Here is a 16,166-nt window from a genome sequence, read left to right on the forward strand (position 1 = left end):
ATGTGGAGGTTTTTTGTTGATATAGTATCTCAGGCATACAATTTATGTATGTTTCATCAGAAGTGCAGTCAAACAGTAAGAAATCGAAGATTTGCTACTTGTGAAAGAATTATTAATAGCAGATCATATCTTAGATTTGTACCTCTGACGAAACCACAAATTACATGTTATGAATACTCGCAATCAGATGAATGTACTGATTGCAGCACTTCAGTACGTCCAGAATATAGCATGTTGTCGTTTGCACCTAATGATACCGTAGCCCGTATTTATGACAGAAATGGTGGATTGAAGGAATTGGAAAATATCAGTCAGGAAGATGACGATCTTTTTGATCACTTTTTCCATCCCCATTGCCCAAGAACCTCTTTCAAATTATGTAGGAATGACAAAGTGTGGGTGCCAATCACTAAGGTTCGCCGAAAACTCACACCCACAGAGTTTACAACTTCTACATGTCGTACTTTCAATTGTCAGTGCCAAAGTCTGTACACAAATTAATCAACTATTTATCTCACTCACGTCTTAACAGCAGTGCTGTAGGCAGAAAAGAAATAACAGACAGCTTTCATTTTGTTGTGCAAGATACGATTCATAAATTATGCATACTGTACCCACTTAGCATTACTGTCGTGCTATTTTGACATTTGCTACAAAGTTTATATTCACTCCAATTTCGCTTCATGATATCAAGTCCCAGTAAAGAAAAACCTTATAACTCAGAAACTAATTGAGTCTTAATGATGCAATTTTACCCACTTGTTACTGCACAACTATCGTCTATTTTATGCAAATTTGGGATTTTTTACTTCTGTCCTTCCTGAGATATTTGATGGTGAAAATACGATTTTCGAAAATTCACAATGTTTAGAAATTTCCAAAAAATCAAATATATAGCTCTCAGATCTGAAACTTGTTTAGGAGTTTATCTGTTATCTAGTCTCTATGTAGACAAAGAATTGAAGGTGAGTCTAATTTATTTCGTTCCAAAATGTACATTCCAAAATGGTCACTTTTAGGTTTCCAACCTCAATGCTCAGAGCTTCTTTTCAGATGTTTTGAAGCACGTCTCAATAAGCACAGAACATAGAATATTGTCCATTTCATTATCGTTCGTATGGTTTTTGTTTGAACTCATTATCTTTAAAACCTAAAAAGTTACGGCGTTTAGCGGAATGCACTAAAAAGTTCAAAATGCGCTCAGGCACCTATATAAAATGTCCGCTACGACAAAACCTGCGCAACTAAAAATAAATGAATACCCATTTTCAACTTCCTAAATGTGGTACAAACTTAGGTAAAAAACAAATAAAAAAACTAAATTTTGTCACCAACTATCATTGGTCGATTTCATTTGGATTGACCCAAAAGGAACTTCATAATCTATTAAAGGAAATAATCTGTGCCGATTTTTTATTTAGAATTTTTATCTTTGTTGAAACAGTTCCATTGTTAAAGGTTTGAATATCCATTTCAACAATGAAGAAAATTTTAAATAAAAAATCGGCACGGATTATTGTCTTCGATAGATTATGAAGTTCCTTCTCTGAAAATTTGAAATCTCTAGGTTAAAACTTGAAAGAGAAATTGTAAATTTTCGTGAAAGGCAAAAAATCCATGAGAGAGATACGAAGACTGTAGTGGCATCTATCTGCAAAACTTGTCCCTTTACACTAAACTTAATAAGGAATGTAAGGGCTCCAAGTGCAACCCTATAACAACATGTAATCTTGCAACTTAGGCGCTTCGTGAACAATAAGATCATTACAGTCAATAAAGAAACGTGGAGACTACAGTTGTGATTTATTAGTGTAAGATTTAGGTGGTTTTATATTACAAACATTAGTGTAGAAAAACTTCCTCTTAGTGGACAGGGTGGTTCAAAGAATCTCAACAGTAGGTAATTCGATTTCCTTTAATGGCTTCATTAAAGTAAAAGTCTTAACCAACCTGAGAAATTCTCGTAGCATTAATCTCTTGACAGTTCTTCAGTCCTTCTAAGTTAAGTTCATGATCATTACGAAAACATTTCACCTGCGCCAGTGGTAGCACACATATTAAGGAAGTTGCCCGCGTGTCTCCCATCGAAATTCTTGGGAGGTGATCGAGACAAGAGCATTGTGCGCCAAGCGAAAGAAACACAAGTAAAATCCAGAAAGTCCTCCGATGAATGACGCAACTTCTAAGATGATACGCCGTTTCTGAAGGTAGCGAAAGCAGACGAACAAGCAGAACTCTCCTACGGCACTGCAGGGCCGCGGTGGCTCAGTGGTAGAGCGTTCACCTCTGGTGCTTGGGGTCCCGGGTTCAAACCCTGCTCCCGCCAAGTGAACTTTGTGGTGGACAAACACCGTGTGCGTGGGTTTTCTCGGGGTTCTCCCGTTTCCTCCCACTTTCTTCATTCTACCATTATCATTCATTTCTCATAATCACCGTCTCCTTTAGCCTAACCGGCATAACCGTGGGACGTAAAACTCAAAGATTTCATTTTTTCTCCTACGGCACTTCTCTCTTAAAGGATTGTAGTTTTGGCAATCAAAAATCTAGTCGCAGAGGCGAAGCATCAAGACAAAAAAGGGCGACATGTGGCTTTATACAAGGCGTTCTATTCGATGCAAGAAAAAATTACAGTTTCGAAAACTTAGAGAAGCAAAGTTGGTATTTGCTTTTTTTTTTTTTTTTTTTTTTTTAAGAGTGGTCTGTCATTGAAATAATGTAGGCAACACACATGACTTTTAGTTTTATTCGAGGTTTATTTTGAACGAGAACTATCAACAGATCAATTTTCAGTCGTATTAATTCTGAACATGACTTTGAGTTTAAATATTGGTTTTGAGAATTAAGTTTTTAGGAGTTACGATGTATGTTTAAAGATAGTAGAGTAACAACAAGATACACGCAAGTTGATAGCCCAAAAAAAGTTACGGAGTAAGAGGAGCAACTCGATTGACATAATTTTGATTTTGTATTTACTTGGCGCTTCTGAAAGGACGTGAACACAAACTCCTGATTGCGAGGATTTATGACTGTTCTTGAATAGCTGTAAATACATCGTACCGTTCGTAACACAGATAATGATAGCGTTCACGTTATCTCTCTCTCTCTCTCTTTATATATATATAATCTATTGTTAAGGTAAGAAGGGTACTAGTGTCTACGTCTATTGATTTAACTGTCATCTGGCAAGAATCGATATAATTATGTGATTGATTGGTAATCTAATATATGGTTCTTTATCTGCGAAATTGCCACCTAGTGCAGTACGCGTCTCCAGACGATGACCCGAAAGATATACAAATATGCAGGGTGTCCGGAATGCGACTGACGCTTTTTAAAAGTGTGTAGTTGTAATATGGTCAGAGATACAGTGGAAAAAAATATGCATTTTAAAGGAGAATTCAAAAGTTTTTCTTACAAGTCATTCTAACTCAGTCTAACTCCACGTTAGCTCCATTTGTAACTCTTACAATATCTATCCTAAACTCAATCTCTCTCCACGTATTCTGTAACATCTGAGGTGTCACTGAAGCAATCGCATTCCTAATAGGTTCTTCAGTTCATCAAGGTTACGCACCTTTCCATCAGAATACACAAGGTCTTTCACATACCACCACAGGAAGAAGTCCAGGGGCACACTTTTTGTCTCTGCAAACCACCGCACACACACGCATTGCGCCTTTTTAACTGCCGACGCCATTTCTGTTTATCAGCGATACTAGCGCCGTCACCGGTAGTTTTTCAAGTTTCAAAATATTAACAAAGGAAACACACTTTATTTTAAATTATAATAACGGTTTCGGATATCTAACATATCCTCCTTTTGTTAAAATAATCAATCCAAAGCCATGGATAGTCTTACTATTAAAAATTTGTTGAACAAAACTTTGAGTTTTCCTTTAATAGGATTTTTTTTTCTGTATCTCTGGCCATATAAAAACTATACACTTTTAAAACCCGTCAGTCCCATTCCGGACACCTTGTATATATATTTTTTGGTTTATTTTGACTTGTAGAATAATGTTTTGGTCCGTGGGCGCCATTTTTTGAACATCCTATATATATATATATATATATATATATATATATATATATATATATATATATAGATAGATAGATAGATAGATAGATAGATAGATAGATAGATAGATAGATAGACATTTCACTAGCAGTATCGTGATGAACTCTGTCCGCTTAACTATACACTAAAACATGCAATCCATATTCACAGTATAACACATGTTAGAATGATTTTAATTACGACACTGGACGAATATTGTCCAGTACACTGTAAGATATCGAGTTTCTACATCTGCGACACAGTAGATACAAAAGTTCCTGAGTGTAAGTTACAGCGTTATGCGTATAATAATCAAAGAGTCCAACATCCTCTCGAAAACGGTGTGGAGCTGTCGCTAAGTCGATGGACTTGAACTTGTCGGCGCATGAGAATGTGTATTGTTCTCCAAATATTGGAGAGGCGTTGGAGAAACGAAGAAAAACTAAGATCTGCAAATGACTGGTTAGTCTTGGGTTCGAATCGAGAAGTGATGTAGATTAAATGTCACGTATACTGGGTTCATTATGAAAGTAATGAGCGTGATGCTACCCAGACTCAACAATCCACCGCAGCGCGCGCTGCCGGCGCGGAAAAAGTAGTGGGTGGTCTGTCCTTCCAAACGCGCCCGAAGTCAGTCTGCTGCGAACAATGACAGCGTGTGGATGTCGATCCGCGTGAAGCACGTTTTTACAAGTTGTAACACGGCGTGATGGAGGGTTCGCTCGATAACGCATAATAGTCCGTACCAAATCCATTCAGGGTGTTCAGGATGTCCTCCAAAAATTATGTTCAATTTCGTATTATGGTTATACTTGCTCCACAGTATTTTATCTATCACACAAAACGTATTCTAATTACTTTCATTACCTATATATACGCCAATACTAATTTGACATATGATTCTAGACTTCATAATTTTTGTGCTTTCCCTATATATATCCAACTGAGGAACACGTTAAGACCATGCTACCAGGTAGAAATTCTTAAGGGACAGAACCGATCCACCCAACAGATGAAACCATGTTGTTGCTTTAATCACCTAAACGAACACCCTGTAGACCCTGAGCACAGATGAAATTTGTGTAGTTGTTGTTTTCCTTCTCTCTTTCTCGCTCGCTCTCTATCTATCTGTATGTATGTATCTATCTAAACACAAATATCAAACATTTAAATAAACCTCAGAACATAAAAGGTCTGAAGTCTGTGCATAATTTATATGTATTATTTTGCTAGTTTACGTATTTGTTCTAAATATTCCAAACTTCACCTTCATTCTATCATTATCTTTCTCTGTTCTAGTTGTCAACTTTGAAAAACTTCTTGTCGTTCCATTTTCTCTAGATAAGTAGTCAGAGTAGCAGTCTAGCCACAAGCTTTATATATTCTATATATATTTCTTAGAACACCGTTGTGATTCAATAAAAGTAGTATTTTCATTATCCTGGAGAACTAGCAAGGTATTTTTTAGGAATGTTTGGTGTCACGTTTTCCATTGTTATAGGCGATAGGGTGCGACAAAAACTCAGGCAAACCTGTGAAACATAGAATACAAGCATTGTGGCTTTTACAAATACACAACAACATAGAGCTCTTCCAGCATCCGTTACTATTCTTTTTGAATATATTGAATATATTGCATATACAATGATGATGAAATTATTTACAGTGGTGTTTATGTAACAAAAATATTAACATGATCTGCAATGTTTGGAGATGGATTGTACTATCTAGTTCTGATGTGTCTAGTATCTTGACTATAAAGGTATGTTTCTTATATATTAGTTCCGAAGTGTAAAGCATGATCCGTTACGAGAGTATTAGTGTAACCATAACTATATTCTGAACATCAAGATTGCCTTGGTAATATGGAAGAAAATGGATAAACCCACAGGCATGATGCCACTTCCTCCTGCTCCTCTCTCTTTCCTTACGTATAATATTTTCCACCACTTCGACAACCTGTAACTTTAAAAGCATTCTGAATTCCATTCTGTGCTGACGATGTTTTGTTTCGTTTATAGGATCTTTCCCAAACATTGTAAGATGTACTTCGTTACACCCTGCATTAATACCTTAACATTTAAAAACCTTTCAGCTAATTTTTTTAGTGTTTTTCTTTAGAGTTATTTCATTGTTTGACAGTATTGTTGGTTGGTGAAATTCATATTCTCAAGGAATTTATTCTAGATCATAGTGTTTCCTGAGCTCTTTCTGCAATTTCCCTTTATTGGCTGTGATCTCAGGAGTCAAGTGTTCCTTCTTTTTTGTGTCATTCATCGCATATTTTTTATTTCTTTTTTTATTTTGATTTCATTAGATTTTGTGTTTAGCGTCCCTTTTAGCAGCAAACCTATATGACACAAAGATTCAAGGGAACAATTTCTTATTATTAAGGGGTTATTAGTAAAACTGCAGAGCTTTCTAAAGCAGATTGGCTGTTAAAGAAGATTTTCTGAATATCCACATGGCTAGACGGAAAATTGTTTTTACTGTTAGGACGAACATTGAAGGTGATACAATCAAGGTAATAGTAGTATTTCTTAAATTTACACGTCGAGAAATCCTGGATGAGCAAGTAATTTGTGCAGTTTTGTCTCTCTACTACAATTATTTTGCATCCTTAGCTACGTAATGCGTAATGTTTCTTTATTTCGTATATTCTTTCTAAAAAAAAAAAAAAAAAATTGATTCAGTACTATTAATTCCTATTGCAGGCGTTCGAAGATACGGAATTCCGCCAGATGGAAGAAGAGGCAGCTTGGGAAGCTGGCCGTGAAGAACTACAGCGAGAATTGGTAGAACTGTTACAAAGAGTTTCATCCCGAAAGACACGTTTACACGAACTTCAGTCGCAGGGAAAAGAGGCAGCTAGAGTAGCCCAAAATGAAATCAGAGCAATGGAAAACCAGCTTTTGCATTTACTGAGGAGATTAGAAAAAGTATATTCATATTCCTTTCACTATTTCTCTAGAGTATTATATAAATATAAATGGATGAATGTGTGTGTGCAGGGGGGCTCGGTGGCTCAGTGATAAAGCGTTCACCTCCGGTGCTTGGGGTCCCTGGTTCGATCCCAGTTCGCGGCGTGTGGACTTTGTGGTGGACAAACACCGTGCTCGTGGGTTTTCCCGGGGTTCTCCCGTTTCCTCTCACTTTCTTCATTCCGCCATTTCACTCATCATCACCGTCTTCTTTAGCCTAACCGGCATAATCGTGGGACGTAAAACTTAAAGATTTCGTTTCATTTTTGTATGTGTGCATGCAAGCATGCATCGTTTTAACGCTCAGTCGTTACACAGGTGTTATGTGTCATTTCACCATCAGTGTACACTTCAAATCGTATCTGTTCCAAAGGCTATTTAGTCTCCATTCTACTGCATAGTCGTGCAGACCTCGTATAAACACAAAACTATTCCCAGTACCATAACTTTGTCTCACGAAAACTTTCAGCATTTCGTCGCTACAATACTCTTAGCTACGGTTTCGGGTCGACACGACCCCGTATATTGTATATATTAACTTATTAAAATATTGCTTTCAGGAGATAACAATGGGAAATAGAGAGAACTTGGTTCCGTTTAGAAGAAAGCACTCGGTTTTCGACTAAAAACATAAACGCAGCTGTAGTCTGAGTAGTTATTTGGCAATTGAATACAAATTGACAATTTTAGGGAGTGAGCTTTTCACCTGCAATTCACACAGACTGCAAGCGTTATTTCCACCGAGGTTTATATTTATATGTCAAGCGTCTGCTGCCGATCTTTACACCTGATCTGCTAATGTAAAAATTTCGTATTTAGAAAGGTTTCTAGGTGTAGATAATCATTCAAATGGAAAGTATACACAAAATAATTTTAGTAGCCAAAATCGTGAGTTTGTAACTTCACTCAAGAGAAAAAAGTTTGCTTCTCCGAAGTATTCTGCCAATTAAATAATCATTAAGTTCAATAAAAAGTGGTTCCTTTTTATAGGGTTATTCAAAAAATCACACAGGGTTGGTATAGCCAGAAGACTCGTTCCATCTTTCTCCTTTTAACAATAGTTTTCAAACGGACATTTGCAACTTTTGCGTTCGATTCCGTCTTGAACCCTCCGAGGGTCACTGGGACAACTTTGTTTCCCTCAATACGTGTTACTTTTGAAATGATGACATACTTGTTTTTCAGTTTTGATAGCTGTTGAGCCATTTCAGATCTCTAGGGGTGGCCAAAGACTTTTCAGTGCAAACTGTATTAACATTTTGACCTGCCGCCATTTTGCACATGCTTACTATAGAGAGTCGAAACTTATTCTATCGTCTTTCTTTTGAAAATAGCTTTCAAACGATATACTACTTGACCCCCTTGGCATTTGAGAATTTTGAGTTGGACTCCCTCTGGGACACTACGAGGAGCCCTGGGGCAACTTTGTATGTCTCAATGTTTAGAAATGAGGAAATACGTGTTTTCCCGTTTTGACGTATTTCACCGTTTCCGAGTTTTAGAGATAGCAAACGACTTCATGGACAACCTGTATATATATATATCAACGTTTGTTTAGATATGAAGCTAATGTGGGTTCCTGTCACCACGGCATGGCGCGTCCTCAGGTTGCGGATCGAGAAGAAGCCCTTTAGATCTAGAGGTTAGCTGCGAATATACTGAATAAGCAGTCGCAGACAGACCACAAGGAATGGTCCTCCAGCTTGGGAGTTTAAGTGAGGCTAAAAACCTCATCCTGAAAAAGAAAAAAAAAAATTCAGAAACATTTACAGAAGCCTCGGACGAGGACTGATAACTTGACACGACCTCAACAAAAGAAAATGGATATGAGATTTAGAATATGGAATATTAGAAGTCATTATAAACCAGGTGCGTTAACATCCGTAACGAATGAGTTAGAGAAATACAGGATGGACCTAATAGGACTTCAGGAAGTTAGGTGGGGAGAAAATGAAACTGTGAATTCCGTAAATTTTACGTTCTTTTACGGATAAAAAAATAAAAATCACCAATTAGGAACAGGGTTTCTCGTTCACAAATCAATAATATCAGCAATTAAGCAGGTTTTATTTGTTAATAAGAGACTTTCTTTAATACTCTTAAGAATCGGTGGTGTGATATTGTTTTAATGTACATGCCCCAACTGAATATAAGGATAACGATATAAAAGACAGTTTTTACGAAGAAGTGATACGGAAATTTGACCATCTCCCGCGATACTATATGAAAATTGTATTAGGGGATTTCAATGCGAACGTAAGACGAAAGTTATTTTCAAGCCGATTATAGAGAACGAAAGTCTTTATAAGAAAGGTATTGATAACGGTGTTAGGCTCCTGAACTTTGCAATATCCTAAAACCTTATCGTGAAGAGTACAAAATTCTCTCATCGCGACGTTCATAAATATACTTGGACGTCACCAGACGGAGAAACACATACTTAAATTGATCACGTTTTACTAGATAGAAGAAGACAATCACGCATAATTGATGTTCGGTTGTTTAGATTGGTTGATTGTAATACTGATCACTACCTGGTAGCAGCGATAATAAGAAAGAGATTATCGTTGAATGAACAAAATATTCAATGTCTTAAAACGGAAACATTTAATTCTAAGAAATTAAAAGAGAGCCAATTAAGGGAGGAATACTATATTAAAGTTTCGAATAGAATCTCGGTTTTAGAAGATTCGGAGTGCAACATTGTTGAGGATACGTGGATTGAAATTTGAGATAGCATTACAATTTCAGCAAAACAAAAATTGGGACACGCTGAAATGCGTAGGAACAAACCATGGTTCGACCGTGAATCCACTAAACTACCACAGAAGAAAGAAAGAGGCAAAATTTCGTTGGCTTTAAAATCCGAATGAAATAACTACGCAAAATTACGTAGACATCAGGCGGAGGCTTTCAAAACTTTTAAAACAAAACAAAAGAAAGGAAAAGAACGTGATTTTTTGAAAGCTAAAATTAAGGAACTTACAACATAAAGATAATAGTAAAAATAAAAACATTCGGGACATGTATAAGGGGATCAGCGAATTTAGGAAACGCTATCGATCTCGGGCTTGTATATTAAAGAAAGCTGACTGAACAATTCTCACTGATACAGATAGCACCTTAAATTGATGGAAAGATTTCTTTGATGATTTGCTTAACAAGCTGCCAAAACCTAATGTGCGTGGAGAAAGGGAAATATTCACCGCAGAACTCTATATTCCAAAACCTTATCAAATAGAAGTAAAAAAAAAATCGCTATAAAGAAATTAAAGAAAAACAAATCTCCAGGTGTAGACGAAATTTCGACTGAGTTAATTTTAGCTGGAGGCGAAAAATTGTGGAACATGATACGCAAGCTCATTCACCTAATCTGGAACAAAGAAAAATTGCCACAAGAATGGAAAGAATCAATCATTGTTCCAGTTCACAAGAAAGGCGACGAAACTGATTGTAATAATTATCGAGGCATTTCTCTTCTGTCAACATCCTATAAAATCCTGTCAAACATTTTATGAGCAAGATTGACTCCATACGCAGATGAAATTATTGGATATCATCAGTGCGGATTTAGACGAAATCGATCAACTATCGACCAAATATACAGGGAGTCTATAAAGTCCTGCAGGAAAGTAAAACTCTATAACTTGGAGACCGTTACGTTTAAGTGTAGAAATTTCTGCGGTTGGAAGAAGGGAAGTTTAAAGTTTTGTTCTGGCCACATTGCTGATGACGTTTGCGCTGGTAATCACGTGACTTAAGATGGCGTTTATTAAAGAAAAGGCACAATATGTTTTGTAGTTTGCGGAATTAAAATCTTGCGTTTCAGTGCGGAGAAAGTTTCAAACAACGTATGGGAAAACGGCCCCAGCAGAAACAAGTATCAAGAGGTGGTACGAGAAGTTCAAAGAGACGGGAAGCGTGTCAGATTTACCACTCAGTGGAACGCTGGGAACGAGTGACGATGTGATTCACACGTTGCAGGACAGCGTAGCCAGGAGTCCAATGAAGTCGCTTAAACGTAGGTCATTGGAACTGGGAATACCGAAGTCAACATTACACAAGATCGTACGCTGAAGGTCCGGCCCTATAAGTTAAAATTTGTGCACGAGCTGATAGAGGAAGACCGTGACATGAGAATGGAATTCTGTGAGTCAGTGCTTACCCGCTTACAAGAAGATGGTGACCTTCTGTCTCGATTTCTGTTTTCAGATGAAGCCACATTTCATGTATCGGGAAAAGTGAACAAGCACAACTGCCGAATTTGGGGGTGGAAAATCCACGTGAATTCGAGGAGGACAAGCGGGGTAGTCCCAAAGTCAGTGTGTGGTGTGCTGTTTCAATGGACCACATTATCGGCCCTTTTTTCTTCGAGGAAGAGACGGTAAATGGTAACAATTATCTGAACATGCTACAGACATTCCTTTTGCCACAACTTAGTAGGTTAGGCATCCTTAATGAGGTCCACACGCAACAGGATGGAGCACCGCCGCACTATGCCCTTCAAGTTCGACAGTTTCTTAACGAAGGAGAGATGGAGTTGCCGAATAGGACCCACACCTTGACCTGCAAGATCATCAGATTTGTCGCCTTGTGATTACTGGCTGTGGGGACACGTGAAGACCAAGGTGTATTCGCAGAAGCCAGCTAATCTGCACGCTCTCAAGAACAAAATAACTGATGCGATTTTGAACATTCCAGACGAGCACCACCAACACGCAATTAACGATTTCCCAAAAAGACTGCAAGAGTGTTTGGACGTGAATGGTGCACAATTGGAGGTTTGGCGACCAATCTTAATTAGCTGAAACAAAACATTGAATCCTTCTGTAACTACACCAAAAAGTATTTGTTAATACATTACGTAGTTTCCAAGTTATAGAGTTTTACTTTCCTGCAGGACTTTATGGACTCCCTGTATACCATTCGATAAATACTCGAAAAGAAGTGGGGCCGCGGTGGCTCAGTGGTAGAGCGTTTACCTCTGGTGCTTGGGGTCCCGGGTTCGATCCCAGCCCCCGCCAAGTGAACTTTGTAGTGGACAAAAACCGTGTGCGTGGGTTTTTCGGGGTTCTCCCGTTTCCTCCCACTTTCTTCATTCCACCATTTCATTCATTACTCATCATCACCGTCTCCTTTAGCCTAACCGGCAAAAATCGTGGGACGTAAAACTCAAAAATTTCATTTCATTTCATTTTTTCGAAAAGAAAAGTGGGAGTAGAATAATACGGTACACCAATTATTTATTGATTTTAAAAAGGCTTACGACTCGGTTAGAAGAGAAACGTTGTACAACATTCTTACAGAATTTGGAATACCGAAAAGGCTAACCATTTTACATGTAAATGAAGGACTAAGTAGAAAATATCAACCAAATATATAAAGCGAAGCGATCGGGCAAATTCAATTAGTAGTTTCTATATCCACGTTTATCGATAAATCGTAACTTCAAACTTACGTTCTTAGAGTAGTTGGTTAGCACTTAACTTCTGATTGTTTCAATTTTTCGATGATCATCTGCTTAAATCCAAATGCTTAAAAGGGGGGGGGGGGGGGGAGAGCTACAGAACAATATACGTACCAGTCGAAATTTTACTGTATTTTAGATAGGGAAATAAGTTTAGCGATGTCTTAAATTAATTGGTTATGATAGTTAAAATAACGAAACGACGTGACCATTAATTGCATAAAGCATTGCAGAACCTAATTCACTCCTCAGACTGTGTACGACATCGTAGTCCTTAGTCTGAAACTAAACGCTAAATGAAGGGAAATAATAATAATGTAACCTAAACCTTATTCTCGCGAAAAGTAAGAGAAAAAATTACGTAGGTAGATTTCAATTAATCGAAATTTTGACTGGAAAAAATATGAATTTTGAATTGTGAGAATTTCTCACGTATGCCTGGTCTTGTTGGATGAAAGATGTCAAGTCCTTGGTGCTTGGAAACAGTGGTCTACACACAACGCAAAGATTGAAGTTCTTAGAAAACATTTGATCACTCGGAGCACTGAATTCGTGACTGGCTTGCACAACGCCTGTCTCTTCGTTGATCTGGAACATGTAGACAAACTTAAATCTTCATATCTTGGTCTTAGACTGAAAACTTCATCTCTTCGTCTTCGGCTTCACGTCGGTGTGGAGCAATGGTTGTAATCTCGGTGATCACACGAGCTACTTGGAAATAGAGTTCTATGTGATGAGCTGGTGAATAGCTCCTCACTAACCGAGGTTAATTGCAAAACATCCTGTTTATTTTATATTGGTGACTTGTCAAAACAACACGGAGGAACTTAATTCACAAGCACAAGAATACAACTTGAGAATCTTAGCGAATTGCTTTTTGAGTTGAGTTGATTTTAGTTTAGCGTCCCTTTCAGCAGCGAGGCTATATGAGACGTGGACCTACTGATTAACGTGGAATCCGAACCACATAAGCTCCCGCCGGGAATCGAACCCGGGTCTCCCATGCCAAAGGCGCGTACGCTAACCGCTTAGCCACGGAGGAGCTCTCTTAGCGAATTGCGTCCGAGAGCGATATGAAGATGCGTGGTCGATCCCGGTCTATGGGATTAAAATCTCTAGCATTCCGTTCGAAACATTTGTGTTGAGGCACAAGCGTCATTGCTGGCACACATCTTCCAAAGTCCTCCCAGCACGGTCCTGTGAGAGCTGTATCTAATTCTGGTGATTGGAATCTACCTACAATATGTCTTGGACGAAGCAGAATAAGGCAAATTTTTTCTTTGCAAATTACAAACAAAGCTAAATTAGGCTCGATGGCACAAATAAAGGCTTGAAATGAGCTACATCGCGATACTCAGTGAATTATGGCTGTCATACTTTCTATGTATTTCGACAAAGAAAGAAAAATAAAATTACATATTGCGTATACAGAATTGAGTACGTCTGTCGTTAAGGCTTCCGGTCTAAAGCATTATTCAAGCACACTACTGTTCGCTTCACTTATATTGAAAATTGAAATCCATAAAATATGTTTCTTTACCTTAATTTCGTTATAGCCATTATTTACAATGTTTTGTTTAAAAAAATAAGTTTATTAACATCATTTGCATCACACTATTCTATTTCAGTATTTGGATTGGATATAATTCAAAATTATCGCTTTAAAAGTATCAAAGCTATCATACTTTTATAAAGGAAGAAAATTCCCTTCTACTCCGATTTTCAACTTTAATAACTCTTTGATTAGCATCACAGGAAACTGTAAAAGAACTTTCTTATTTATTATGTGCTAAAGTGTTAATCACAAATGTTAGTATTGTTTTGTATACATTTTCATTTTAATTTTAAGTTCACTATATTATTACGTGAACGAGAATGGGAGCATTAGAATTATTTTATTAAAAATTCATTTTAGTTGTGTGTATGGTCTTAATGCGTAGTATTTTAAAATTAACACTTCTCCTGATTAAAAAAAAAAAAAAAAAAAATAGATACCTTGTTATGATGCTCTAGTTTGCTCCTTGCTCCGAATAGTCTTCGCAAGTAACATGTAGAACAGCGTTAAAAACTTTAACCATAAATTATTAATCGTAATTAAATGTGCCTGTTAGCATGCAGAATAACAGGTATCGCGTTTATGCGAAGCTGTATAAAATGTGGAAAGCAAGTAAAATATTCTAAAGGACAACGCTCCACGTTAATTTGTTTTACTATGAATGTAATCTTTAGCTCGGGCTTAGTGCATTTTCTTAAAACGAAAAATCAGTTTGAGAAAGCCATTAGCTTGAGGAAATGTACTTGAAGAGGTAACCGTAAGGATTGTCATTTAGACACAAAAGCTAAAGGTATTCGTGAAATTGAAGAAGTCTAAGGTTTTCCCATGTAAAAAGATTATTTACGAAGTCAGTCTCAAAAATAACTGACAACTTATTTATCCTTCATTTGTTTCTAACCTTGCGAGCGTGACTAGGTACGTGCTAAAATGTCATTCTCATTACGCTGAACACTGTCGTTAAATTTTACTGAATTCGTTTCGATATATCTGCATTCAAGCTAGTCCCCAGACATAAGATTGAGAGAACATGTCTCCATAATTTACTGTATTCTGTAAGGAATGACAATTATTCACAACGTTACATGTAAGCACAAGAAACTAAAGAATGAAGGGCCACCCTTGATTTTGGAATCATGTATTTTTATTATTATTATTATTATTTTTATGGAGAAGCAATTCTTTTGAAGATTGATACAGTTTAAAAGACATTTAAACTGCTTTAATGGATTTGTAAATATTAAAGAATTTAATTTCTTTATTCAGAAATGTAAATCCTTTTTTGTCCTAGGTGCTGCAAGTTTAGCATAGAAAAGACTCACCCTGCTTCCTGTGTCACTGTATCGCTGTTAAAACTAGATAATATATATATGTAAAAACTAAAAATATTTTAACACTTTGAGGTTTGAACTAAGTCCATTCACTTTTAAGGTGTGAAAATAGTATTCTTAGGAATTTTTGTCGTCTTACGAGGTACTTTCACTTCTCATTAATATCATTCACTACAGGCACTTTTTCTTCATAATAAACAGTTTCGTCTATTCATATATGTGCGAAACTTGTTTATGAACATTAAAATGATATTCATACATTTCCGTTACAGAAGTCTCACTGTAAATTTCACATATTTATTATGTACAGATCACTGTTGCCAGAAGATGTATGTAAGACTTGATTTGCGACATCTGCGACAAGCCACACGTGTATAGTTCATTATATATGTTAGTGCATAGCCCTACCATAACTCGATGACGAAGATTCCGAAATCACTGGAAATTATTAGCTAATATGCAGATAGAATTTCACATTGAAATTTATTGCAACCAGTTTATTTAAATGAAATGATTTTTAAGTACCCTCTTCAATTAATTATATAACTGTTTTTCATATTGTATTTTAACTTTAGCTTCGTACTTGATCTCCTTTAAAACCATGATAATGGTTCTACAATTAATGTGTGTCTTATTTATTTATTTATTAAAAATGCACAGGTATCCAAAACTGAAGCATAATGACTGTTCGACTACATAGGGCACGAAGAACGTAAAGACGTCACACGAAATGTAACCACCATAACAACACATCACACTTAAAATGCACACTAACACG

At 36.9% G+C, this 16,166-nt stretch overlaps 1 protein-coding gene across 5 annotated transcripts in view; it reads left to right on the top strand.

Moving 5' to 3' along the window:
• LOC145660611 (pleckstrin homology-like domain family B member 1) overlaps positions 1–16,166 on the top strand; it is an 865,216-nt gene that overhangs the window by 558,638 nt on the left and 290,412 nt on the right. For all 5 annotated transcript variants that reach the window (XM_081725879.1, XM_081725875.1, XM_081725878.1 and 2 more), the window contains exon 11: positions 6,772–6,996. In XM_081725879.1, the coding sequence (XP_081582005.1) occupies positions 6,772–6,996 (225 nt within the window). The remainder of the gene's footprint in view (positions 1–6,771; positions 6,997–16,166) is intronic.

Source organism: Thermobia domestica, chromosome 9 (assembly GCF_964235325.1).
Source record: "Thermobia domestica chromosome 9, izTheDome1.hap1.1, whole genome shotgun sequence".
NCBI classification, from domain to species: Eukaryota; Metazoa; Arthropoda; class Insecta; order Zygentoma; family Lepismatidae; genus Thermobia; species Thermobia domestica.